The sequence below is a fragment of the Lipophrys pholis genome, assembly GCF_963383615.2.
Source record: "Lipophrys pholis genome assembly, chromosome: 12".
Taxonomy (NCBI): domain Eukaryota; kingdom Metazoa; phylum Chordata; class Actinopteri; order Blenniiformes; family Blenniidae; genus Lipophrys; species Lipophrys pholis.
The window spans coordinates 3,184,775-3,212,318 of record NC_137641.1 but is presented as its reverse complement, the minus strand read 5'-3'; the positions used below and the strand labels follow the sequence as shown (position 1 = coordinate 3,212,318).

General features: G+C 46.2%; 1 protein-coding gene across 1 annotated transcript in view; it reads right to left on the bottom strand.

The window, feature by feature from the left end:
• The window catches only part of ttc28 (tetratricopeptide repeat domain 28), a gene marked incomplete at both ends in the record, with an annotated part of 129,919 nt that overhangs the window by 32,804 nt on the left and 69,571 nt on the right, over window positions 1-27,544 (bottom strand). The window contains 8 exons of the mRNA XM_080477729.1: window positions 2,277-2,765; window positions 3,627-3,787; window positions 4,203-4,371; window positions 4,467-4,638; window positions 4,719-4,872; window positions 4,949-5,145; window positions 21,858-21,954; window positions 22,024-22,212. Coding sequence (XP_080333855.1) covers window positions 2,277-2,765; window positions 3,627-3,787; window positions 4,203-4,371; window positions 4,467-4,638; window positions 4,719-4,872; window positions 4,949-5,145; window positions 21,858-21,954; window positions 22,024-22,212 — 1,628 coding nt within the window. The remainder of the gene's footprint in view (window positions 1-2,276; window positions 2,766-3,626; window positions 3,788-4,202; window positions 4,372-4,466; window positions 4,639-4,718; window positions 4,873-4,948; window positions 5,146-21,857; window positions 21,955-22,023; window positions 22,213-27,544) is intronic.

Genomic DNA, 27,544 nt, shown 5'->3' with positions numbered 1-27,544 from the left:
TATATATTTAGTAACAGTGGCGTGCAGCGAGGCCTAACCCAGCACTGCTGCCCTGTCAAAAATTATTTTAATTTTTTTCTTATAGTTAAAAAGTGATTCTGAAATCTGTGTCTGGAATCAACCAGGCTGCTTGTTCAATATGCAACTTTATCCAGAAAACGACTGGTTATAGTTTGTGGAGCTCAAATCTCCTACATCCTCTAAACGCATCACAGCAGTAACTGCATCGCTAACCTCTGATGGAAGCTGGACACTGCTGGTATAAATGTTGAGTGACAGGATCATCAGCCAATCAGATTGAGATGTTATTGACTGAACGCCCCAGGGCAAGCAGAGTTTCTAGTGCTGGTCTGGGTGACGTCATTGAAATGAGCTTCACTGATTGGCCCATGAGCAGGTGGTGATGACACACTGTTATTATCTGATGTTCTGGAGGTGATGGCGCCGAATTTAACATCCAGATCAGGTGATACGATGGTGGACCTGCTTCTGGAGCCTTTTTCAAGGAGCTCGTTTGAAGAAGAAATGGAAACTGTGAGTAGAAGAAGACTGAAGGCTTTGAGCAGCATTTTACTGTGGAAACTACCGACACTACGACTGGGTGGCAGCGAGCTGCAGCACAATAAGCTGTTCTGCTGGTCATATTGACCCTTCAGTACAGCTCCAGAAGCTGTTCTGCTGGTCATGGTGACTCTTCACTAAAGCTCCAGAAGCTGTTCTGCTGGTCATGTTGACTCTTCAGTACAGCTCCAGAAGCTGTTCTGCTGGTCATGGTGACTCTTCACTAAAGCTCCAGAAGCTGTTCTGCTGACCATGTTGACTCATCACTAAAGCTCCAGAAGCTGTTCTGCTGGTCATGGTGACTCTTCAGTACAGCACCAGAAGCTGTTCTGCTGGTCATATTAACTCTTCAGTACAGCACCAGAATCTGTTCTGCTTTTCATGTTGACTCTTCACTAAAGCTCCAGAATCTGTTCTGCTGGTCATGGTGACTCTTCACTAAAGCTCCAGAAGCTGTTCTGCTGGTCATATTGACTCTTCACTAAAGCTCCAGAATCTGTTCTGCTTTTCATGTTGACTCTTCACTAAAGCTCCAGAATCTGTTCTGCTGGTCATGGTGACTCTTCACTAAAGCTCCAGAATCTGTTCTGCTGGTCATGGTGACTCTTCACTAAAGCTCCAGAATCTGTTCTGCTTTTCATGTTGACTCTTCACTAAAGCTCCAGAATCTGTTCTGCTGGTCATGTTGACTCTTCACTAAAGCTCCAGAAGCTGTTCTGCTGGCCATATTGACTCTTCAGTCCAGCTCCAGAACATGGAATAGCAGTGGGTTTAGCAGCCTCATAGCCGTTCATCAAAAAGAATCACAGGATGGATTTCATCAAGCAGTGATGGTGCTAGTTTTTTTTTTTTTTGTGTGTGTTTTTTTTACTTCCTCTGGATTAGATTGGTGCTGCTGTTGGCATCTGGTGCTGTTTTTGATTGTAAAGTGTTGTTTCCCACACAATCATGGTGCCGTCACCATTAAATTACGTCAGGTTTTAGTTTGACCAACACAACATCCCTCCGTTCATTCATCTCTGCATAGCCTCTTTCTCTGTTATTGTCATTCACACAGAGAGACGAGCGCACATGTATGACAGTAGTGTCCAAGACTGGCACCGGCATTGCGCACCCCCCCCCCCGCGTCTCCGTGCAAACCTGTGGGAAACACTGGAAGATGATGTGATGGCGATGCTGCTCAGTGGAGTCTTGATCAGCTGTCATGTTGGTATTGATAAAGTACTGATGCATAATAGAGGCCTGACATTGGATTCGGATTGTGTTTTTACTGCAGGACATAATGTGCGGCTGCTGCATTGGCTGGGGGGACATTTTGTTACTGCTGGCCCTGACTGAAACACCACCGCACGCTACTGTTTATTAATAATATTACAAAATGTGAATCGTTACGATGGTGCTTCAGTGTCCGGTGTTTCAGTTTCACTGGTGCCCCTGTTAACTGGTGACTTCTGCCACCAGCTGTTAGCAGCAGCTGATGTTACATCAGGTATGGGGACGATTAGAACAGTTGGAAAACCTTTAGGAAGTTGTTTTAACAGATTTTGATTAAAATCAACCAGGAAGATTTTGAAATGTTCTCAAATTACATCCTAGGATGACAACGTTCAACATATATGGATGTAAACATCCTGTGATGGTTGATAATAAAAACAGTAAAGCCCCAGCAGACAGTAACTCCAGGATTGAACCTGTCCCAGCTCTTCTCCACTGACCTGTGTGCGCTGCCCAGTCCTCGGTAGGCCTTCTCCTGGTCCTGGACCTGGTTGAGGCTCTGAGCCACCGTCAAGTACTTCTCGTAGTACTGGATGGCCTCCTCATAGTCTCCCAGGGCGTTGTAGCAGTCGGCCAGGTTCCCGAAGGCGCGGCCGCGGTCCAGCACGCTGTCGTTGCTGCTCAGCTGCTGCAGCATGGCCAGCTGCTGCTCCAGGTAGCCGATGGCCTCCTCGAACACGCCCATGTTCATCTTGGTGATGCCCATGTTGCCGTGGACCTGGGCCTCCAGGCGGGCGTCCCGCAGCCCCTGTGCCAGGCCCAGCTGGGCCTCGTAGCACTGGAAGGTGGTGGCGTAGTCGCCCAGGGCCATGTGCACCGCCGCCAGGTGACCCAGCGCCCGGCACTCCCCCTGCTGGTCGCACGAGTCCTTACGCAGGGTCAACTCCTGGCTGTGGAACGTCAGGGCCGAGTCCAGCTGATGGAGGAGTCTGGAGGAGGAGGTGTAACATCAGATTATAGAGCATCTTCCTCCTCTAACATCAGATTATACAGCATCTTCCTCCCTTAACATCCAGATTATAGAGAATCTTCCCCCTCTAACATCAGATTATATAGACATCTTCCTCATTTAACGTTCAGATTATAGAGCATCTTCCCCTCTAACATCTGACTATTGAGAAGCTTCCTCCTCTAACATCAGATCACAGAGCATCTTCCTCATTTAACGTTCAGATTATAGAGCACCTTCCTCCCTTAACATCCAGATTATAGAGCATCTTCCCCTCTAACATCAGATTATAGAGCATCTTGCTCCTCTAACATCCACATGATAGAGTATCTTCCTCCTCTAATTTACAGATTATAGAACATCTTCCTTTTCTAACTTCCAGAATATAGAGCATCTTCCTCCTCTAAGTGACAGATTACAGAGCACCTTCCTCCGCTAATATCAGATTATAGAGCATCTTCCTCCTCTAATTGACAGATTATAGAGCACCTTCTTCCGCTAATATCAGATCATAGAGCATCTTCCCCCTCTAACATCAGATTATAGAGCATCTTCCTCCTCTAACATCCAGATTTTAGAACATCTTCCTCCTCTAATATCAGATTTTAGAGCATCTTCCTCCTCTAATATCAGATTATAGAGCATCTTCCTCTGCTAATATCAGATCATAGAGCATCTTCCTTCTCAAATTTACAGATTATAGAACATCTTCCTCCTCTAACATCCAGATTATTGGGTTTCTCACACTGGAAGAGTGTTTTCCCTTTTCTTCCCGTGTTAATCTGAGGAAACACGCCGAGTCGTGATGTTTCCTGAGATGTTGGATGGAGCGGCTTGTTACCTGTGAACTGTTCCCAGCGCTGACAAGGCGTCGGCCTCCATCTTCTGCTGGCCCACTTCCTGAGCCAGAGTTAACTGCTGCTGGTGGAAGTTGACGGCTGCTGGCAGATCGCCACGACACACACACACATCGCCGAGGTTCCCCAGAGCTCTGAAGACGGCCTGGTGGGGGACAACCCATCAGAGGAAGACGGATTAGAGACCAGTTATACACATTACCAGGTTGGCTGGTTGCTTCAGAGTCTTCATTTCATGTTAAATATAAATGACAGCCTTGAGATATCCTCCGCTACTAACTAGGAAGTAAAGGAACAGGTTTTCTTCATGTTTCTATCCAGGAATTATAATATCTCAGCTGAGAATAATAAAGAGTGTTGCACTAAGGCCCCGTTTACACAACAGTTCAAGTGAAAATGCATCTTTTTTCTGTTTTTGATTTAGAAAACTTTCGCCTTTGCACGACAATGTTTCAAGTAAAAATGCAGTGTTTTTTTTTTTGTTAGCTTATTAGAAAAGTTGCGTCTTCGTGTAAACGTGTCCTCGATGAACAGGCATTGACGGGCGATCGGCAGGCGACCTGTGTGTTCTCCAGAGCCTGGGCGATAGAAAGCAGGGATCTCTGACACTCCTGGGCTCTGCTGAACTCCCCCAGCGCCTTGTGGGCCAGACCCAGGTTACAGTAGGCCTTGGCCTGAGCTAACTTGTCCTGGAGGTCCTTGGCCAGAGCCAGATCCTGCTTGTAATACCTGGGTCACAGAATAAAGACATTCCTCTGTTATGACCAAGAGCATGAGAAGGTTTGAGGATTTCTGTCATAAGGTGTGAGCCTGAAGCCTCCAACCTGACGGCGTCCCTGTACTGCCCCAGGCAGTAGTGAGCGTAGCCCAGGTTATGGCAGACTTTTCCTTCCCCCTCCAGGTCCTGCAGCCCCGGAACAAGGACCAGGTACTGCTGGTAGTACGGCAGGGCCTGAGCGTATTCTCCCCTCCAGCTGTGGAAGTTTCCCAAGTTGGCTGCGAGACAAAAGAGGGTGAATCAACACTTCCTGGTTAAATGGAGGGAAGGGGAGCGCCGGCGGTCCGCTCCGGCTCACCCAGCGCTCTGGCTTCGCTCTGAGAGTCCCGGAGCTCCCGGGCGATGGTCAGGTGATGGAGGTAGTGTTGCAGAGCACGGTCGTGGGCGCCCAGCGCCTGGTAGGCCACAGCCAAGTTCCCGTGTGTGGAGGCCTGCGATGGACGGTCGTTCACCTGGAACACAGAGAGCATCAGACGCTGGTCCTCTCAATGGTTGTCGAAGGTTCCCGGTGGAGCTTCGGGGAGTCACCTCCAGAGAGATCTGCAGCTCCTGCCGGTGGTACCGGACCGCCTGGTCGTAGACGCCCAGAGCGTAGTAGGCATTGCCCATGTTGCCGTAGGCCCGACCCTGGGCAGCGTAATCACTGAGCTCCTGGGCGGAGGACAGGTGGGCTTTGTGGAGCTTCAACGCCGTCTCGTACTCGCCCTTCATCTGGTGGATGATTCCTGCAAGAGACCAGAGAGCAGAGCAACTTTATATGGAGACGATGTAGCTCACTGGCCAGAACATTAACGTTCTAACGAGACATTCTAGTTGGATTGTTATTACGGTGACTGTCAAAATAAAACTACCAAGTGGGGTTGTTATTATGGTGACTGTCAAATTAAAACCACCACGTTGATTGTTATTACGGTGACTGTCAAAATAAAACCACCAATTGGGATTGCTATTACGATGACTGTCAAAATAAAACTACCAAGTCCAGGAGAATCTGGACTGGGAGCCATGACATCACGGAAGAAACCTTGTTCTGATTGGCTCTACTGAGCATGTGCACAACTACTAGTTACTAGGACCATGGTGACCAGGGGCAGAGTTTCAGAAAAGTTGTGTTTTCCCTGTTTCCATGGAGACATCAACGTTTTCAAATTGTTCCGTTTTCACCCGTTTGCACAGACTGGGGCACCGTGGCGCATTTTCAAAAAGTTGCGTTTCTCCTGTTGCCACGAAGTTGAACCGTTTAAAAAAAGTTTTGTTTCCCCCCGTTTCCATGGAGACGGAGCGTTTTTGAAAAGTTCTACTGTGGGCGCTGTTTTCAAAAAGCTATGTTTGCAGTGGCTCCAAGCACCAGTAAATGAATCCCAAAACGCTGCAAACGTTTTCTGTTTTCAATTGAGAACGCTGTCGTGTAAACGGTCTGATTCCCGTCGTACAACTTCAAGAGTATTCGCTCAGTTTTTTCCCCAAAAATTGCCTTTCCCATTGAGACAGATTTAATTCAAAAAGTCGTATTCCCCCGTTTCCACAGAGACAGAGTCAGAGCATTTTCAAAAAGTTCCACCATGGGAGGCGTTTCCTGTGACTCTGAACGCCGTTGTCTGTAATCGGACCCCGAAAACTCAACTGAAGTTTTCTGCTTTCACTTGATATGGTAAGTCAGCTCAGTTTTATGTGTCGAAAAGTGATCCTGAAAACGACTAATTTACTATAACATATCTGCAGAAGAAGAAGAAAAGACTTTCTGCTGGCTCTATCAAACAGGAGCGTCTGTCCTCTTCCTGTTCCTTCCTACATTCCAACAGAAACTGGAGGGTGGAGGTTTGTCTTCCTCAGGAAACTTTCACTGGGTTTTCTCAGTCAAATCAGATCCATCAGAACCACAGGAAGACGAGTCACTTTCAGACAGACTCGTTTTCAGGCTGATTTCTGTCCACTGGGGGACAAATTGATTGAAATGTTTTTTTTTTTAAGGTTTCTTTGTGCCTAAACTGAACTGTTGGAGACGTCTGAGCTCGTTTGGCAGAATTATTCTGGTGTTGATCAGCAGACGCAGCGACTGGACTTTAGAACTGAAATGATCCTTAAGAGACGGAGAATCCATCTGTGGACAGACAACACTTTTCTTTAAGTGCTGGACGAGTCCGGCTGCTCTGAAATGAGTAAATGATGAATGAAATGTTGACTCGGTAATGGGGTGGGGTGGGGTGGTGGGGCAGATGGAAGAGGTTACATGTGGTTTCTGTGTCTGAATGTGGAGGGATGGAACCGTGTGTCCCCTTCGTCCTCAAACCTGCTTTTATTCTTCTTTAATTCTCAACAAATGTCCCCAAAACAAACCAACCAGTGGCGTCTGTGTCCAAATCCTCCAAGAAAACAGCATTAACAACACGGCTTCACTGAAAAACTACAACCTACGAAAACTGCCCTTTAGTTTTTGATGATATTCATACGCAGCTGAAAATAGTCCCCAAGTGTAAGTAATGTCTGTGTGTGTGTTCGTCAAGTCCGCTTCTCTTACTCAGTTTTCACTTCCTGTTTTGTTGTGTAGTCCTCCGTCCGTCTGCGTCTCTGTCACTGGCCCTTCCTTTGTCCTTTTCTGTGTCTGATTTGTCTCACCTGTGTCCCCCCTCGCCTCATGTAAACCTGCTCCTTCTTGTCTCGGCGATCGATCGTCATTGTTGCTCTGTCTTCATGACCCCAGCCCTCTCCCTGTGTTTGGATTTCTCCTCTGGACCGACCTCTGCCTGGACCTGGACTACCTGGACCTGGACTACCTGGACCTGGACTGCCTGGACCTGGACTACCTAGACCTGGACTACCTGGACCTGGACTGCCTGGACTTGGACTGCCTGGACCTGGACTGCCTGGACCTGGACTACCTGGACTTGGACTGCCTGGACCTGGACTACCTGGACCTGGACCAGGACTGCCTTCTTGAACGCCGCTCGTCAATCTGTTTGCCTCGTCTTTTCAACAAACCCTGTGAACTCTAGTCTTTGTGTGAGTCTGCTTCTGGGTTCTGCTCCGACCACCGAGGAAATAATCAATATTTGGTGTCAAGATATTTAAATGACATGAAAACGTCACTTCACAATAATTTGTTGATTGCAGGCAAATTAATCCATTGTTTTTCTTTATTCTTCTGCATTTTTGTAAATAGTAAAGTAAAGTGTGTCACGCAGCAGGCTCAAAGCTACATATTGTATTAAGATATCTATTTTGGAGGGTTTATTAATTTTTTTTCTTCCTCTCTGCAGTTCCCAGCTCATGAAAAGTGTCTCACTCAAGAAGATTCTTTAGTTACTATTTTACACTTTAATTTATTTATTTTTTAATAATATTTTTATTACATTTTCAGGCAAACAACAAACACGGCCGCAACACAATAACTGACATAAAGTCTCCTAACACCTTTCACTAACTCCTTTAGGAAGTCTCCTAACACCTTTCCTTAACTCCTTTAGGAAGTCTCCTAACACCTTTCCTTAACTCCTTTAGGAAGCCTCCTAACACTTTCACTAATTCCTTTAGGAAGCCTCCTAACCCCTTTGCTTAACTCCTTTAGGAAGCCTCCTAATACTTTTCACTAATTCCTTTAGGAAGCCTCCTAACACCTTTACTAACTCCTTTAGGAAGCCTCCTAACACCTTTTACTAACTCCTTTAGGAAGCCTCCTAACACCTTTACTAACTCCTTTAGGAAGCCTCCTAACACCTTTTTACTAACTCCTTTAGGAAGCCTCCTAACACCTTTCACTAACTCCTTTAGGAAGCCTCCTAACACCTTTTTACTAACTCCTTTAGGAAGCCTCCTAACACCTTTTTACTAACTCCTTTAGGAAGCCTCCTAACACCTTTCACTAACTCCTTAAGGAAGCCTCCTAACACCTTTCCTTAACTCCTTTAGGAAGCCTCCTAACACCTTTCCTTAACTCCTTTAGGAAGCCTCCTAACTCCTTTCCTTAACTCCTTTAGGAAGCCTCCTAACACCTTTCCTTAACCCCTTTAGGAAGCCTCCTAACACCTTTCCTTAACCCCGTGACATCATCCAGGGATTAAGGTAAAGTCCATACATAAGGAGTTAGGAGGGACGATTCAGACGTACCCCTAGAGTTGTATGATGTTAAGCTTTGCTCTGTAATGTTCGGACTGTTGAGCCCCTGAATACAAGCCACGCCCACCAAAGTTAAAAAGAAAGTTCGGAGTTACGTGATGCACATGAATGCATCACCATGTATCGTCATGACTCTCATTAACCCAAAAAAACACAGAAATGATCCGCGACAATGTTTAAGCTGCAGAGTTCAAAGCGTGAAAAAACATACGAACAAGTTTAATATGAAGGTTTGCAAAATCTCTTTAGATGCAACAAAAACAAAAAGTTCAAGCAGCAACAGTGGGGAAGGATGTAATACTTCTAAAAATCATCTTCATCACCGCCACCTGTGTTCCTCTGAATTCCAATTCAAAGAATTTTACACAAAACACCAAACTGAGCGTAAAACAAAACAACTGAAGACATTTTAAACTAAAAAACCTCCTCAGCAGCTTTATTTTGCACATGAATCTGTTGTTCTCACTGAAACGGCTCAACGACGTGTTTAGAGAAGAGGAAAGGAACGAGGGAAGGTCTTCTGGTGGTGGAGATGTGGAGAAAAGGAGGCGGCGTGAGGAAGAGGAGGAGAAGGTGGAGATGAAAGAAAAAGGGAGTGGGTGGAAGAGGTGTGGTGGTGAGAGGATTACAGAGTGGGCTGGAATCACACGCTCCTCCTCCTCTCCCTCCTCCTTCTCCTCCTCTTCCTCTCCCTCCTCCTCCTCCTCTCCCTCCTCCTTCTCCTCCTCTTCCTCTCCCTCTCCCTCCTCCTTCTCCTCCTTTCCCTCCTCCTCCTCCTCTCCCTCTTCCTCCTCCTCCTCTCCCTCCTCCTTCTCCTCCTCTTCCTCTCCCTCCTCCTCCTCCTCTCCCTCCTCCTTTTCCTCCTCTTCCTCTTCCTTCTCCTCCTCCTCTCCCTCCTCCTTGTCCTCCTTGTCCCCCCTCCTACTCTCCCTCCTGCGCCTGCCCCCATCTCCCTCCCTCCTCTCCTTCCTCCTCCTCCTCCTTCTCCTCTCCCTTCTCCTCGTCCTCTTCCTCCTCCTCCTCCTCCTTTTCCTCCTCTTCCTTCTCTCTCTCCTCCTCTTCGTTGTCCTCCTCCTCTCCCTCCTCCTTCTCCTCCTCCTATTCTAACTGATGCTCCTACCCCCATCTCCCTTCCCCCTTCCTCCTCCTCCTTCTCCTCTCCCTTCTCCTCCTCTTCCTTCTCTCCCTCCTTCTCCTCCTCCTATTCTAACTGATGCTCCTACCCCCATCTCCCTCCCCCCTTCCTCCTCCTCCTTCTCCTCTCCCTTCTCCTCCTCTTCCTTCTCTCCCTCCTTCTCCTCCTCCTATTCTAACTCATGCTCCTGCCCCCATCTCCCTCCCCCCCTCCTTCCTTCTCCTCCTTCTCCTCTCCCTTCTCCTCGTCCCCCTCCTCCTTGTCATCATCTTCTTTCTCCTCCTCCCTCTCCCCCCTGCTCCCATCTCCCCCTCCTCTCCTTCCTCCTCCTCCTCTCCTTCCTCCTCCTCCTCCTCCTCCTCCTCTTCCTCCTCCTCCTCTTCCTCCTGGTGTGCACGGCGACCGAAATGTGCAGCTCCTCTGCAGAAAGGAGGGATTTCCCGGAGTGGAGGAGCAGATTGAAGTGTGGAGAACGAAGAAGAGATCTGATGACAGGCGAGAAGAGGAAGAGAGATTACCGGAGGAGCACCGACGCTCGGGTTTCTCCTCCACTGTCAAAGCAGTTTCCTCTTGTTTCAGGGTTTCTCCCAGTTTGCTTCGTCACATCTTCTTTTGTTTCTCCTCCAAATCATCTCCACCTCGTCTTCCGGCCCAACATGCTCATGTCCTCATTTTTCCTTCTGCTCACTCTCAAAGGAAACCGTCACACCTTTGGTTCAGCCTCTTTCACGTTTTCAAGTGAAAAGGAAAACTTTTGCTTTTATTCTCATCAAAGTTTCATTCCCACCTTGAGTGTCCATGAAAACACCCCGAGAGCAGACATATTGTTGGTTTAGAAATGGAGGATCTGTCTTGATCTTCTTTCTCCCTGTTGTTCTTAAAAACCTTCCCATCGACACGACACCATGAAGACTCCTCAGAACGCTGTAGTACACCTGCCAGGCCTATAGGTGGTTCTGTAGCGCTGCCACAGCAATACAGCAGAAACAGAGAAGAAGACGACGAGCATGAAAAAATTTAGAAACCAACAAATCGACAAGCTTTTTGGAAACACTCCGACTCTGTTTCCATGGAAACGGAGCATGTTCAAAAAGTTGTGTTTTCACCTGTTTCCACGGAAACACAATCGGAGCGTTTCCAAAAAGCTCCATTTTCAGTGGCTCCGAGCACCGTTTTGGGTTTTCACGACGAGAAAGATCTGCCCGCGCTGACTGTTCTTGTGATTAAACCGACTCTGGAAAAACAAGAAACACCAACAAATGTGGATGGAAAGAAGCCTAACGACAGAGGAATAAAGAAAACAGCGATGGAGCTGGAGGAAAGAGGAAAAAGAGTCATTAAGACATTAAACGGTTCTGTCAGGAATCACTCAGGAGTTCCACTGGGCGGCCAGACAACTAAATGTGTCAAAGATATCCTGAGTTTGATACGGAGTGAGTGAGTGTGAGAGGAGAGGAGAACAGAGGAAGAAACACTCCTCTCACTGATTCACCCTGAAAACACTGATTAGTCACATCCAGACACACCGAGAGACGAGAGAGAGGGAGGAGGAGGAGGAGGAGGAGAACAGGACGGAGAGAGACAGAGGAGCAACCACAAGGTGAAGATGAGGTGAAGGGAAAAGAAAGAGCAAAGAGAACGACAGGACGAAAGACTGACGCATAAAAAAAGGAGAGGAAGTGAGGGAACAGAGGAGAAACTAAAAGAAGAAAAAAGGTTAAAACATGAGAGAGAATAAAGAAGATCAAAGTTATAGAAGGACAAAGATAGACGAGATGAAAGGAACAAGGAAGGAAAGAGAAAAGAGAAGAAAACAGAAGAGAGAAGCAAATGAGTGAAAGAGCTGAGGAAACAGTGAATAGGATGAAAAGATAGAACCAGTGAAAAGAGGATGATGAAGGTGAAGAAAGAACTAGAATGGGCACTCGGTAGAGCGCGGCTAGCGGAACTGAGTTAGTGTCGTTAGCACGCTAACTAGCCTGTCAGGTAGCCACATCGCTGTGAAACACTGAGCGGGGAGCGTCTCCATGGCAACAGACGCTGACCTCCTTTAATCCTCTCATCCCCGTCAGGGGAAATCCTTTCGGAGTTTTTCGGGTTTATTCAGAAACGGTTCGCCGCTAACGTCCCAACGTCTAATGATTGGTCCTCTAAGGACGACCAATCATTCCTGAAGATTCCACGGAAGACAGCGAGTAGTTTTTGTGAAAAGTTGGTAAAATACATACATATATACACCCAATACATAAATACACGCGGGTGAAAACAAAACTTTGGGTAACAGCAGCACCCACTAGTGGCCTACCATGTTAACTACAGCTGGGAAACCCTGTGAAATACTGAGCGATCACACGACTTCTACACTAAACATTAATGCACATTTCTTAGGTGGAGATCAGGATTTATATTCTAATCTTAACTTTCTATCTTTTCTATCCGAGCTCAGGGAGTTACCTCCATACCGCCTTAACTAGTATTTTTGTTCACAGATATAAAATGACAGTAGAAGTCTTGAGTCTTGAATCGATTTCAAGATGTTGCCGTGGAAACGTGAAACATTCCTGAAATGAAAAGGAAAAAAACTTCAAAAAGAAATGAAAAGAAGAAACAGTGTTGAAGTTTGAGAGGGAAAGAGGAATGGAGAGACTAAAAGGTGAAAGACAAGAAGAGAGAAGGAATAATGAGCAGGAAATGGAAGGAAAGAAATGAACAAAACACTGGTGGAGGAGGAGGAGGAGGAGGAGGAGGAGGAGGAGGAGGAGGAGACAGAAATGAAAGAAGAGGAGCTGTGGAAAGAAACGGTGAGAATGAAGTGAGAGCAAATGAAGAAAGGATAATAAAGGAGAGGAAACAGGGATATGAGGAGGGGAAATGAGGGGATGAAGTGAGGAAACTAAAAGAAATAAGAGAAGTTAAAACATGAGAGAAGAAGGAAATAAGATAGAAAGATTGAAATGAAAGAAGGGAAAGGCGAAAAGCAGGTGAAGGAAAAAAAAGAGAAAGGAGAAAGAGATGAAAAGAGGGAAGAAGGGAAAGGTGAAGAGCAGTTTATAAAGAAGAAAAAGAAGAGAGCAACTAAGGGGTGAAAATGAAGAGAAAGAATAGAGAGATGTGAAAGAGTGAGAGGAGGAGGTAAGGAAAGACAAGGTGAGAAAGAGTGTAATAAAGGAGAGGAAAATTAAGGAAGAGAAGAAGGAGAAGACAAGGGCGGAAAAGAGGAAAAAAGAGGATACAGAAGAAGAAGAGAAGAGAAGGAAGTAATGGAAGAAAAAGAGAAGAATATAAAGGGACACAGACAAGAGGGAGCGAAGGGAGGATAGAGGATAATAAAGGAGGGGAACGAGGGATCAAACAGAGAAAATACACCACAAACAAGAGGAGAGGAAAAGAGGTGAAGAGAGCAAACTAAAGACAAGGATGATTATAAGAAAAGGAGGAAACGACAGGAGAAGATGAGGAAGAGGAGAAGAGGAAAATGGTGGAAAGTGGAGGAGGAATAAAGGAAAAGAAACAGGAGGAAGAGGAGAGGATGAGGAGGAGTGTCGTACAGTCAGCAGAGGGAAGTCATCCACACATGATGAGAATCAATGAACTGAAGCAAAGAGTTCATCTTCATCACTTCACACTGATACAAGAGTATTAATACTGTCTGGATAAAACCTGGAGCACACACACACACACACACACACACACACACACACACACACACACACACACACACACACACACACACACACACACACACACACACACACACACACACACACACACACACACACACACACACACACACACACACACACACACACACAGAGCTGTCTACTCAGCGGTGGCTTCATTTCCACCGTCTCTCAGATTTCACTGCAGCCGCAGAAACTCGAACCTGTTCAATAAAACATGAGTGTTGTTTGTCCAGAGAGACGCTGCCGTGGTCACATGACCAGAACAACAACCAGAGAGCAGAACAACAACCCTCCTCCAGAACAACAACCAGAGAGCAGAACAACAACCCTCCTCCAGAACAACAACCAGAGAGCAGAACAACAACCCTCCTCCTGAACAACAACCCTCCTCCAGAACAACAACCAGAGAGCAGAACAACAACCCTCCTCCTGAACAACTATCGTCCAGAACAACAACCCTCCTCCTGAACAACTATCGTCCAGAACAACAACCCTCCTCCTGAACAACAACTATCGTCCAGAACAACAACCCTCCTCCTGAACAACTATCGTCCAGAACAACAACCCTCCTCCTGAACAACAACTATCGTCCAGAACAACAACCCTCCTCCAGAACAACAACCAGCGTGCAGAACAACAACCCTCCTCCAGAACAACAACCCTCCTCCTGAACAACAACCAGAGAGCAGAACAACAACCCTCCTCCAGAACAACAACCAGAAAGCAGAACAACAACCCTCCTCCTGAACAACAACCCTCCTCCAGAACAACAACCAGAGAGCAGAACAACAACCCTCCTCCTGAACAACAACTATCGTCCAGAACAACAACCCTCCTCCTGAACAACTATCGTCCAGAACAACAACCCTCCTCCTGAACAACAACTATCGTCCAGAACAACAACCCTCCTCCAGAACAACAACCCTCCTCCAGAACAACAACCAGAGAGCAGAACAACAACCCTCCTCCAGAACAACAACCAGAAAGCAGAACAACAACTATCGTCCAGAACAACAACCCTCCTCCTGAACAACAACCCTCCTCCAGAACAACAACCAGAGAGCAGAACAACAACCCTCCTCCTGAACAACAACTATCGTCCAGAACAACAACCCTCCTCCTGAACAACTATCGTCCAGAACAACAACCCTCCTCCTGAACAACAACTATCGTCCAGAACAACAACCCTCCTCCAGAACAACAACCAGAGAGCAGAACAACAACCCTCCTCCAGAACAACAACCAGAAAGCAGAACAACCACCCTCCTCCAGAACAACAACCAGAAAGCAGAACAACAACCCTCCTCCTGAACAACAACCCTCCTCCAGAACAACAACCAGAGAGCAGAACAACAACCCTCCTCCAGAACAACAACCAGAAAGCAGAACAACAACCCTCCTCCAGAACAACAACCAGAGAGCAGAACAACAACCCTCCTCCTGAACAACAACTATCGTCCAGAACAACAACCCTCCTCCTGAACAACTATCGTCCAGAACAACAACCCTCCTCCAGAACAACAACCCTCCTCCTGAACAACAACCAGAGAGCAGAACAACAACCCTCCTCCTGAACAACAACTATCGTCCAGAACAACAACCCTCCTCCTGAACAACTATCGTCCAGAACAACAACCCTCCTCCAGAACAACAACCCTCCTCCTGAACAACAACCAGAGAGCAGAACAACAACCCTCCTCCTGAACAACAACTATCGTCCAGAACAACAACCCTCCTCCAGAACAACAACCAGCGTGCAGAACAACAACCCTCCTCCAGAACAACAACCCTCCTCCTGAACAACAACCAGAGAGCAGAACAACAACCCTCCTCCAGAACAACAACCAGAAAGCAGAACAACAACCCTCCTCCTGAACAACAACCCTCCTCCAGAACAACAACCAGAGAGCAGAACAACAACCCTCCTCCTGAACAACAACTATCGTCCAGAACAACAACCCTCCTCCTGAACAACTATCGTCCAGAACAACAACCCTCCTCCTGAACAACAACTATCGTCCAGAACAACAACCCTCCTCCAGAACAACAACCCTCCTCCAGAACAACAACCAGAGAGCAGAACAACAACCCTCCTCCAGAACAACAACCAGAAAGCAGAACAACAACTATCGTCCAGAACAACAACCCTCCTCCTGAACAACAACCCTCCTCCAGAACAACAACCAGAGAGCAGAACAACAACCCTCCTCCTGAACAACAACTATCGTCCAGAACAACAACCCTCCTCCTGAACAACTATCGTCCAGAACAACAACCCTCCTCCTGAACAACAACTATCGTCCAGAACAACAACCCTCCTCCAGAACAACAACCAGAGAGCGGAACAACAACCCTCCTCCAGAACAACAACCAGAAAGCAGAACAACCACCCTCCTCCAGAACAACAACCAGAAAGCAGAACAACAACCCTCCTCCTGAACAACAACCCTCCTCCAGAACAACAACCAGAGAGCAGAACAACAACCCTCCTCCAGAACAACAACCAGAAAGCAGAACAACAACCCTCCTCCAGAACAACAACCAGAGAGCAGAACAACAACCCTCCTCCTGAACAACAACTATCGTCCAGAACAACAACCCTCCTCCTGAACAACTATCGTCCAGAACAACAACCCTCCTCCAGAACAACAACCCTCCTCCTGAACAACAACCAGAGAGCAGAACAACAACCCTCCTCCTGAACAACAACTATCGTCCAGAACAACAACCCTCCTCCTGAACAACTATCGTCCAGAACAACAACCCTCCTCCAGAACAACAACCCTCCTCCTGAACAACAACCAGAGAGCAGAACAACAACCCTCCTCCTGAACAACAACTATCGTCCAGAACAACAACCCTCCTTAGAACTCTGACACACTCTAGAACTCAGACAAAGGTGATGAAAGTAAAGCAGAATTATATGTGGAGTTGAATTGTATTAATTTTGTTGTTCTGAACACGGATATCATCGAATCCTTTTTAACATCAGGTAGATACAGGAAACATGTGACTTCCCTTCTTGCGTCTACCAGTGGTGAAAAAAAGAGTCTCTAATCTAGTAAATGTGGAGGAAACGTTTGTGGCCAGCCGGCTGATGAAGGGTTAAACATGTTGAAGCCCCACAGAGCCGCTCTCAGCTCTTCTAGACTCCGTCGACTCAGCGATTTGCCTTCAGGCTGCAGATCGAAGCAGACAGAGTCGTCCTGTCCAGAACCAAAACCCAGGAGGAGGAGGAGGAGGAGGAAGAAGAAGGAGGAGGAGGAAGAAGGAGGAGGAGGGAGGAGGGGGAAGAAAGGAGGAGAAAGGAGGAAGGAGGAATTCAGACCTCCTCATCCAGACAAACAAAACGCCACGGCGTTTATCTGAAATTGCACCGTAAACAAACCGACAGTGAACATTTGAAAACTTTCAGTGTTTTTAGGTTTGAAAAATGACTGGATTGACAAAAACACAACTTGTGTTAGGAAGTGACTGAAAAGTGACAAAAGCTGCACAAACATGAAGGAATGTCTCATTAAAGTTTGGAGAATCATGGAAATATAGAAACACTAAAAACCATGGATCTGGTCTGGCTCAGGGGTCTGGAACCTTTCAAAATAAAAGATGTTTAGAACGTCACGTTCAATCATAAAAGATCCTAAAGTTATTAATGCGGCTTTGCTAAACGAACAGTGGCGACGTTTCAAGACAACTGAGAAGTGATCTGGAACCTTTTTAGACGATTTTTTAGTTGATTTTAGTTGATTTTAGTTGATTCAGTCGGCTTGGCCGTTTTACTCATTTTGACTTTTGACCATTTGTGTCTCGTCGTGTTTGAACCTTTTAACTGTTTTTGCTCTATTTTCAAACATTTGAGCAAAATTTTCTTCATCCAGTAACTTTTTTCTGTTTTTTTAATTGCAATTTTATCAGTTTGCAGAACTTTTTAAATAACCTTTTAACAGTTCGTTGCCTTTTTTAATAGTAATTTTAGCAGTTTCTAGTATTTTATTTTTACAATAAATTCTTTTTCACTTAACGTCCCTTTATAATAAATTCTTTTTAGGAGTTTATAGCTTTTTTTAATCTCAATTTTTGCATTTGGCAGCCTTTTTATATAAGCAATTTTAGCCTTTTTAATCATTTTAGTACAGAGATCTTTAGTGAAAATAAGCCAGGTGTGCAAATCAAATAAAAAAGGTAATAATATAATGACGACAGAATTCTCAGAAATAATAAATGGACCAAATGCAACGAGAGCAGTTTGGGGTTCAGTGTCTTGCCCAAGGACACTTCGGCACATGGACAGGTGGAGATGGGAGTCGAACGTGCAACCGTCCGACGGGGAGACGACGGCTCTACCAACCAAGCCCAGAAAGCTTCAGAGAACAAATGCAGAGGAAGTAAAGAGTCGACACGGCGTTTGGAAAACAGTGAAGAAGCAGAATGTTTGTGGGTTTTTTTGAGGAAAGTTTCTCGTTTACGAGGCAAAGTTTTTTAAAAACGCGGTTTTAATCCTGTCCCTTGATTTAGTGTCTTTTTTTCTTGAAGTTGAATTGACGGAGTGCTTGTGTCCTGTGTGAGGCTTTGTGATTTCATCTCCTCCTCGTTATGTTAGAAACTTTCCCACAATGCCGCTCTGTCAGCTCCCATCTCAACTGAAGAGGATTTGAAAGGCGGCCTGCCGCAGACTCCCACAATCCCTTTCTTCTTTCATTGAAGGGACCTTCCACTCGTCTCTGTCCTCCACAGAGCAGAGTGGGACCTTCCACTCGTCTCTGTCCTCCACAGAGCAGAGTGGGACCTTCCACTCGTCTCTGTCCTCCACAGAGCAGAGTGGGACCTTCAACTCGCCTCTGTCCTCCACAGAGCAGAGTGGGACCTTCCACTCGTCTCTGTCCTCCACAGAGCAGAGTGGGACCTTCCACTCGTCTCTGTCCTCCACAGAGCAGAGTGGGACCTTCCACTCGCCTCTGTCCTCCACAGAGCAGAGTCCTTCCCCGGCTCCTCCCACTTGTTGGTGCAGCGTTTGGCTCCAGGGAGGAAGGACAGCCGGGTTTCGCCTCGTCTACCTTCGTCTTCTTCATCTCTGCTTTTTCTGCTTCGTCTTCTCAGTCGGCGTTGTTTAGTAGAGGAGAAGGGAAAGACGAGCGGCGCGTCACGCTGACTCTGCGTTAGATATTTATAGTCCTCCTCCTTTCTGAGCTTCAGCTTTCAGTTTATGTTCTGATCATTGCTTCACTCCAGGTTTGAAAAAAAGTGCTTTTATAAAAGAAAAAATACTTTATATATTCTGCAGGACTGATTGTGGTCACAATGGGCCACAGCTCTTCTTACCTGTGTTGTAGGGGAAAACACTGGAAACCTCCAGATTATAAAGCATCGTCCTCCTCTAACATCCAGATTATAGAGCATCGTCCTCCTCTAATATCGGATTATAGAGCATCTTCATCCAACATCAAGATTATAGAGCATCTTCCCCTCTAACATCCAGATTATAGGGTGTTGTCCTCCTCTAATACCAGATTACAGAGCACCTCCATCCAACATCCAGATTATAGTGCATCTTCCTCCCCTAACATCCAGATTATAGAGCATCTTCCTACTCTAATATCAGATTATAGAGTATCTTCACCCAACATCCAGATTATAGAGCATCTTCCTACTCTAACACCCAGATTATAGAGCACCCCATCCAACATCCAGATTATAGAGTATCTCCCCATCCAACATCCAGATTATAGAGCATCTTCATCCAACACCCAGATGATAGAGCACCGTACTCCTATAATATCAGATTATAAAGCATCTTCAGCCAACACCCAGATCATAGAGCATCTTCCTCCCCAACATCCAGATCATAGAGCACCCCATCCTCTAATATCAGATTATAGAGCATCTTCACCCAATATCCAGATTATAAAGCAGCTGCCCCCTCTAACATCCATATTATAGATCATCTTCCTCCTCTAATATCGGATTATAGAGCATCTGCCTCCCCTAACATCCAGATTATAGAGCATTGTCCTCCTCTAATATCAGATTATAGAGTATCTTCACCCAACATCCTGATTATAGAGCATCTTCCTCCTCTAACATCCAGATCATAGAGCATCATCACCCAACATCCAGATTATAGAGCATCTTCCTCCTCTAATATCGGATTATAGAGCATCTTCCTCCTCCAACATCCATATTATAGAGCATCTCCCCCTCTAACATCCATATTATAGAGCACATCCCACCTCTAAAATCGGATTATAGAGCATCTTCCTCCTCTAACATCCAGATTATAGAGCATCTTCCTCCTCTAATATCGGATTATAGAAAATCTTCATCCAACATCAAGATTATAGAGCACCCCCAACATCCAGATTGTAGAGCGCCTTCCTCCTCTAATACCAGATTATAGAGCATATTCACACAACATCCAGATTATAGAGCATCGTCCTCCGCTAACATCCAGATCATAGAGCATCATCACCCAACATCCAGATTATAGAGCATATTCATACAACACCCAGATTATAGAGCACCGCTCCTCTAATATCAGATCATAGAGCATCTCCCTCCTCTAACATCACATTATAGAGCATCTTCCTCCTCTAACATCCAGATTATTGGGTTTCTCACACTGGAAGAGTGTTTTCCTTTTTTTTCTTTTTCCACCTTGCCACTCCGGTACTTTCTCCAGAAGCCGAGGGTCGAACACAAAATAAGTCGGCTTCAACAAATGCCTGAAGTATGACAACGTGACTTCTGCTGTAAAGTAAATGAACGAGCCGAATCAGAACCAGGGACTTACAGCAGAGGAGATTCTGTGATTTTCCAAAGGAACAGAGTGAAACTAATTCTTGACCACTTTAAAGTTTGAGCCTTGTAAAGAAGAACTCAAGAAGTTGAGCTTATCTTTTATACCTGCTGTAAGTGGCAAAGGCTTTTATTTTGACATTAAACCAACAGGAACACGATGGCAGGACGACACGACACACAGAACCCTCTTCACCCCCGGTGGCCAACTTACAACTAATAAACTAAACTAGATGAACTAACTAACTCCTTTAACCAAGCAACAGAAACACACTACAAACCTAATATAACCTCCAATACTTACATCTAAAACACGATGAACAGAAACTCCCATAATGCATTGCAGCGATCCGCTCCGTGACGCTACATATTAGAACGGTGGATATATGCAGGAGATCGGGGTTTTAGAACCGTGAGTGTGAGTGCTGTGGCTTTCACTGTCTCTTAGTTGTTGTGTGATTCATGATTATTTAGCATTAATAGAGCATTTGCCGCTCTGTGGCTGTGAGCATCAGCATGAAGCATCGTTCCTCCACACGTAGTGACGATCAGCACTCTCATCCCGTATCGGTCATAAACGCCGCTTTGCACTCGCTGGTGGTTTTGTTGACCGGCTTTATTGAAATGTGTTGAAATCCGGAGCTCACAGCTTCGGACAGCCGCAGAGCTGAGGATCCGGCCGCAGAGCTGAGGATCCGGCCGCAGAGCTGAGGATCCGGCCGCAGAGCTGAGGATCCGGCCGCAGAGCTGAGGATCCGGCCGCAGAGCTGAGGATCCGGCCACAGAGCTGAGGATCCGGCCACAGAGCTGAGGATCCGGCCACAGAGCTGAGGATCCGGCCACAGAGCTGAGGATCCGGCCACAGTGAGCTGAGGATCCGGCCACAGAGCTGAGGATCCGGCCACAGAGCTGAGGATCCGGCCACAGAGCTGAGGATCCGTCCACAGAGCTGAGGATCCGGCCACAGAGCTGAGGATCCGGCCACAGTGAGCTGAGGATCCGGCCACAGAGCTGAGGATCCGGCCACAGAGCTGAGGATCCGGCCGCAGCTCACTGCGGCCGCAATTCCACGTTCTTCACGCCACTATTGTTGACGTTACATCCCCGCGTCGTTCACAACCCGGCCTACATTTTACCGTACTCTCTGTCGTGGGACCGCGCAACACAGTCGGTCTGGGTGCGCTTTGCCTTACCGGACCGGACCGTCCGGCCCACCGCGCTCAGGGATGTACTGCAGTGGGACCGAGGCTCAAGGAGCCGCAGCAGAGGAACCAGAGAGCCACGTGCGGGTTCCCGACCCCTGTTCTAGACATTCTGAGGGTCTCAACTGCTTCTTCTTCTCTCAAGACAAATGTGGCTCAGATATGTGAGAAGAAGAGCTGCCCAGTCTCTGGCAGCAAGGAGGAGGCAAGAGGAACCATGTTCAGAAGAACCGTTCATGATCTTCACTTAATGTTCCATTTATGTTCAGAAGAAATCATTAGAACCGTTAAAAATGACGTGTGAGGATTTTTTGTACAACTATTTTGGTGGGATCCCTGATGAGGCCCAGCCTCACCAGGACTCGGCCTCCAGCGGCCCCCCAGAGTTTCAGACCCCTGCTGGAGCTGAAGTGGTGACGTCCTTCATAAAGTCTGAATCTATTGACCCCCCCCCCCGCTGACCCCCCCATGACCCTACCTTCACCCCACCTTCACCCCGCTGTGACACCTACCCAGGTTGGAGGAGGCCCGGGCCTGCGCCGCTCGGTCCTGCAGCTCCTGGGCGATGTCCAGCTGGTTCTGGTGGTGCTGCCGGGCCCGGTCCAGGTCCTGATGTCACAAACAGCCCGTCAGCCTCACTGGTCCTCGGGCTGGCGCCTCCAGACGGTTTCTACTGACCTGCATGCAGCGGGCGGCGTGGCCCAGCCCGGCGTACGCCCGCATCTCGATGGCGCGGTCGGAAATCTTGCAGGCGAGTTCCAAAACCCGGCTGTGGTAAGATATGGCCTTATCGAAGTCTCTCTGCGAGTGATAGGCACTGCCCAGATTACTGTAGGCCCTCGCCTCCTCACGGCGGTTCTCCAACGTCTGGAAGCACAACAAACATCACGTCCTGGAGCTGCAGGGAGACGCTCTATAATCTGATGTTAGAGGAGGAAGATGAACTATAATCTGGATGTTCGGAGGGGGATGCTCTGTAATCTGATGTTAGTGGAGGACGACGCTCTATAATCTGATGTTAGAGGAGGAAGATGCGCTATAATCTGGATGTTCGGGGGGGATGCTCTATAATCTGATGTTAGAGGAGGAATACGCTCTATGATCTGGAGGTTCGGAGGAGGGTGCTCTGTAATCTGATGTTAGTGGAGAAAGATGCTCCATAATCTGGATGTTAGAGGAGGAAGATGCTCTATAATCTGGGTGAGGAAGATGCAAGGAAGTACCAAACTGTCTCAAACGTAAAACTGATTTACTAATTCTACAAAAGTAATCAGTTACTACCAGACACAGCTGCAGTAACACGTCAGTATATATTAAATAATCCCACACTCTATACAAGTATTACTGGATTATCTGCTCCACCGTGAGGCTGCAGCTTCTTCACATCACGTTTAACAGGAGAATTAATTTTATTCTATTCTTTGTGATTTTCTCTCCATCGCTGACCTTTTCAGTTTAGCCTTTTATGACACTTCCGTTCTTTTAAACCTGAAGTTCACTGAGAGACATGCAAACTGGTAAAGGTTTGGTTCTGCAGGTCTCTCCTCTGAGCCTGGTTCTGCAGGTTCTTCCTCCTCTGAGTCTGGTTCTGCAGATTTCTCCTCTTCTGAGTCCGGTTCCGCAGGATCCTCTTCCTTTGGTCTGGCTCTGCAGGTTCCTCCTCCTTGGGTCTGGTTCTGCAGGTTTCGACCTGTTCCTCCGTCTCCTCTGCTGTTCATGTAGGCGTTTTCAGTGTTTTCAGATGGTGAGTTTAAGTTTCTCTATAACGTTGAATTGAATTAAGCACCCTAATCTGGCAGAAACAGGCTCAGCGGATGAATCTGAAGTGGACATGAAGACCAGGACCGGCTTGCGGTCGTCAGAGGCTGTACCAGACACTTTATAGCCAGAGCCCTGGTTTGGACGAACTGGAGTGACAACAAACTGTTTCCTTCAGTTTCATCCAATGAAATTAACTCGGAAATAAAAAAGATGTGACGCCGCACCCTACCGAGTGACCGTCCTCTGGATCCGACAGGCAGATGGTAACATCTGCAGCCCGACGTGTCTGGACCACGTGGCTGGATTGGAATTCTACCTACGGATCTGATTCGCCACCAGCAGACGGCTGATGAGTGTATAAGCGTGTGAGCGTGTAAGCGGGGGGTGTCAGCGTGTAAGCATGTTAATGTGTTAGCGTGTGTTAGCATGTTAACGTGTTAGCGTGTGATAGCATGTTAACGTGTTAGCATGTTAATGTGTGAGCGTGTTAGTTTGTGAGCATGTTAGCGTTTTAGCGTGTTAGTGTGTGAGCGTGTTAATGTGTGTGTGTGTTAGCATGCTAGCATGTTCACGTGTGAGCATGTTAGCGTTTTAGCGTGTTAGTGTGTGAGCGTGTTAGTGCATGAGTGTGTTAGTGTGTGTGTGTTAGCGTGTGAGCGTTATAGCGGTAGTGTGTTAGCATATTAGCATGTTCACGTGCGAGCATGTTAGCGTTTTAGCATGTTAGTGTGTGAGCGTTAGTGTGTGAGCGTGTGAGAATGTTAGCATGTTAGCGTGTGAGTGTGTGAGAATGTGAGAATGTTAGCGTGTTAGCATGTTAGCGTGTGAGCGTGTTAGTGTGTGTGTTAGCATGCTAGCATGTTCACGTGTGAGCATGTTAGCGTGTTAGTGTGTGAGTGTGTTAATGTGTGTTAGCATGCTAGCATGTTCACGTGTGAGCATGTTAGTGTGTTAGTGTGTGAGCGTGTTAGTGCGTGAGTGTGTTAGTGTGTGTGTGTGTGTTAGCGTGTGAGCGTTATAGCGGTAGTGTGTTAGCATATTAGCATGTTCACGTGCGAGCATGTTAGCGTTTTAGCATGTTAGTGTGTGAGCGTTAACGTGTGAGCGTGATAATGTGTGTGTGTTAGCATGCTAGCATGTTCACGTGTGAGCATGTTAGCGTGTTAGTGTGTGAGCGTGTTAATGTGTGTGTGTGTGTTAGCATGCTAGCATGTTCACGTGTGAGCATGTTAGCGTTTTAGCGTGTTAGTGTGTGAGCGTGTTAGTGCATGAGTGTGTTAGTGTTTGTGTGTTAGCGTGTGAGCGTTATAGCGGTAGTGTGTTAGCATATTAGCATGTTCACGTGCGAGCATGTTAGCGTTTTAGCATGTTAGTGTGTGAGCGTGTGAGAATGTTAGCATGTTAGCGTGTGGCGTGTTAGTGTGTGAGAATGTTAGCGTGTTAGCATGTTAGCGTGTGAGCGTGTTAGTATGTGAGTGTGTTCGCGTGTGAGAATGTTAGCGTGTTAGCATGTTAGCGTGTGAGCGTGTTAGTGTGTGAGTGTGTTAGCGTGTGAGAATGTTAGCGTGTTAGCATGTTAGTGTGTTAGTGTGTGAGCGTGTCAGTGTGTTAGCGTGTGAGAATGTTAGCGTGTTAGCATGTTCGTGTGTTAGTGTGTGAGCGTGTCAGTGTGTTAGCGTGTGAGAATGTTAGCGTGCTAGCATGTTCGTGTGTTAGCGTGTGAGCGTGTCAGTGTGTTAGCGTGTGAGAATGTTAGCGTGTTAGCATGTTCGTGTGTTAGCGTGTGAGCGTGTCAGTGTGTGAGCGTGTGAGAATGTTAGCGTGTTAGCAGCTTCCTCTGCTTCACACCAAACCTCTACATCACGTAACTCTGGCAGGAGTCGCTCTGCAGGGCTGCTTCAAATATTTACGGCGCGCAGCAGCTTCCCAGGGCGCCGCCGTGTTTGTGGCGCCACATGGAACGTCTTCAGTGTCGCAGACTGACACTCAAAAACACCGGCAGGCTGGAGGAGAGCGGCGCTGCTGCTTTACTTTTTAATTTAAAGCCAATTTCAGGGCTGCAGAGGAAACTTTAGGTCCTCCGATCTGCTGCTCTACAGCTTCACTGTAATTACACAACGATAATAAAGGACTTCATCTCTTCTGAAAGAGAAATTAAAATTCTCTGTGTATCAGCGGCGATGATCAGTTTAATCTGTTGCTTCAATAATCATCCAAGAAGTTTTTATTCTGTTTGTGTTAAGCCAGATTTTTCCTTGTATTGCTCTACTTATTTTATTTATTCATTTCAAAGTTGATTTCTAATTGTGATCAATTAACATATTTTTATAGAAGAAGAAGAATTACTATAATTATTATTTCGATTATTATTATTATTGGATTCAAATAAAATGATTAATTGTTGAGAGCAACCAGGAGAACATTCTGGATAATAGATCCAGAAGAAAGTGTCGATACAGATTTATGGATCCGTCCGTCTGTCAACAAACCTGCTTTCCAAAGAAAACACTCATTTCCGGAGACACCTGGCCGCTGCAGATCTGAGTCAATAATACTCACAGGTGACCAAACAAGTGTGGATTTGTACGAGAATATTGAAGCCCCGGTTACACGAAAAAGTTTCCAAGCGAAAATGGAAAACTTTCAATGTGTTTTGAGTGTCCGTTTCCATGACGACAGTGCTCGGATTCACTGAAAAAACAACGCTTTGAAACCAATACCGATTCTGGAAACTGCAACAGTTACAACTCCATCTCCATGGAAACGGGGAAATACACAATTTTCTGAAATTGTACGACTCCGTATCTGTGGAAACGGGTAAAATACAACCTATTAAAAATGTTGAAACTCGGTCTCCATGGAAACGGAGGAAAATACAAGTTATCAAACAATTCCAGGATTCCGTCTCTGTGGAAAAATACAACTTATTAAATATGTTGTGACTTCGTCTCCATGGCAACACTGAAAAATACAACTTACTGAAAATGTTACGACTCCGTCTCCATGGAAACGGGGGAATGGGCACATTTTCTAAAACCCTGCTACTGGGCATCACAGCCGTAGGAACTAGTTGGTCTGCACATGCTCGATGGATGGACAATAAGAACAATAACTTCATTTCTGCCGTTTTCATAGAAATTAACATCATTTTTAAAACTTTGTAAATGCATATGGACTCACAGGAGTGCCAAAATTAAAAGGAAATAAATGTGGTAATATATGGAGAATCAACAATACAAAAAATATACAAAGGTAGGCATGTTCTTTTTCTATCTTGTCTTTGCTTATTCCATTTTGTCAATGCTTGTCCTGTTTTGTCTTTGTCTTTTCCATTTGCTTTTTGTCATTGCATTTACTGGACGAGTCAAGCCGTCTGGAAAAGACAAAAGCAATACAATGAAAATCAGCGAGGGTCTTTCTGTTCAGGGGGACTAGTCCATACCTGATGACACCATTCCTGCTTGCAGTGGCTATGTAGTAGCAGGAAGTAGACGCATATGCAGGTTTATTTGAAGTAAAAGAGGGAAAGTTAAATATGACGGACGAGGAGGAGTTGAGAAGAGGCTACTCCATAGCCACCGTACGCCGGCCTTAGTCACACAGCCAATAGATGTTTCCTCTCAAGTCCCAAATGTCGTCTCTCGTTCATCAGTGAACCCGGAAATATAAATACGACAACTCTTTATATTTCCACATTTGTTTCCTTTTAATTTTGGCACTCCTGTGATTCCATAATTGCAAAACTTTCCTGAAATGAAAATGAAAGAAAATGAAAGAAAATGATGAAACAGGATCTGTCCCTTTTATGCTCAATTCACTGCTTTTAGTTAAAACCCGAACTCTGCACAGACATGAACTAAAATTATTTCCACTCAGATGAAGTTTATTCACAAACCGCTTCAGTTTAGATGATTTCATCCGTTCACCTGCTGACACGTCGCTGCACTAAACAGTTTTTGTTCTCCAGGTTTCTCAGTTTCTACTTGAAAACTGATGAGCGGCTCTTCTTCTACCGAGGGAAACTGTTAGATTACAAAGTTTCATCACCATCGACGAGGTAAATAAGTGTAATGTTTCAGTGTTTTAAAACGCAGTCTGTGCTCCAGACATCTTTCCCTCTTTAGGATTCATCCAACCTTCTTCAGATCCATGTGTTTGTTCAGCAGCAGCATTCGTGGCAGCAGGACAATGTTTATTCAAAATGAACTTTATCCCACTTTATCCTCTCACTTTGAGCTCCCGGAAAAGAAAACATCTCCGACAAAAAACAAAAAAATCTGCTAAAAATATTTATTTTCCTCTCAGGAAAAAGCTGCGAGGATTTCAAACCTCCACAAACCTGCAAGCACGCAGTTTGAGTCCAGAAAGTTGGAATCAGACTGAAACTTAATGATGTCGCTGGTTAGAAAACGTGGGCGTGTTTCTACAAATGTCTGCG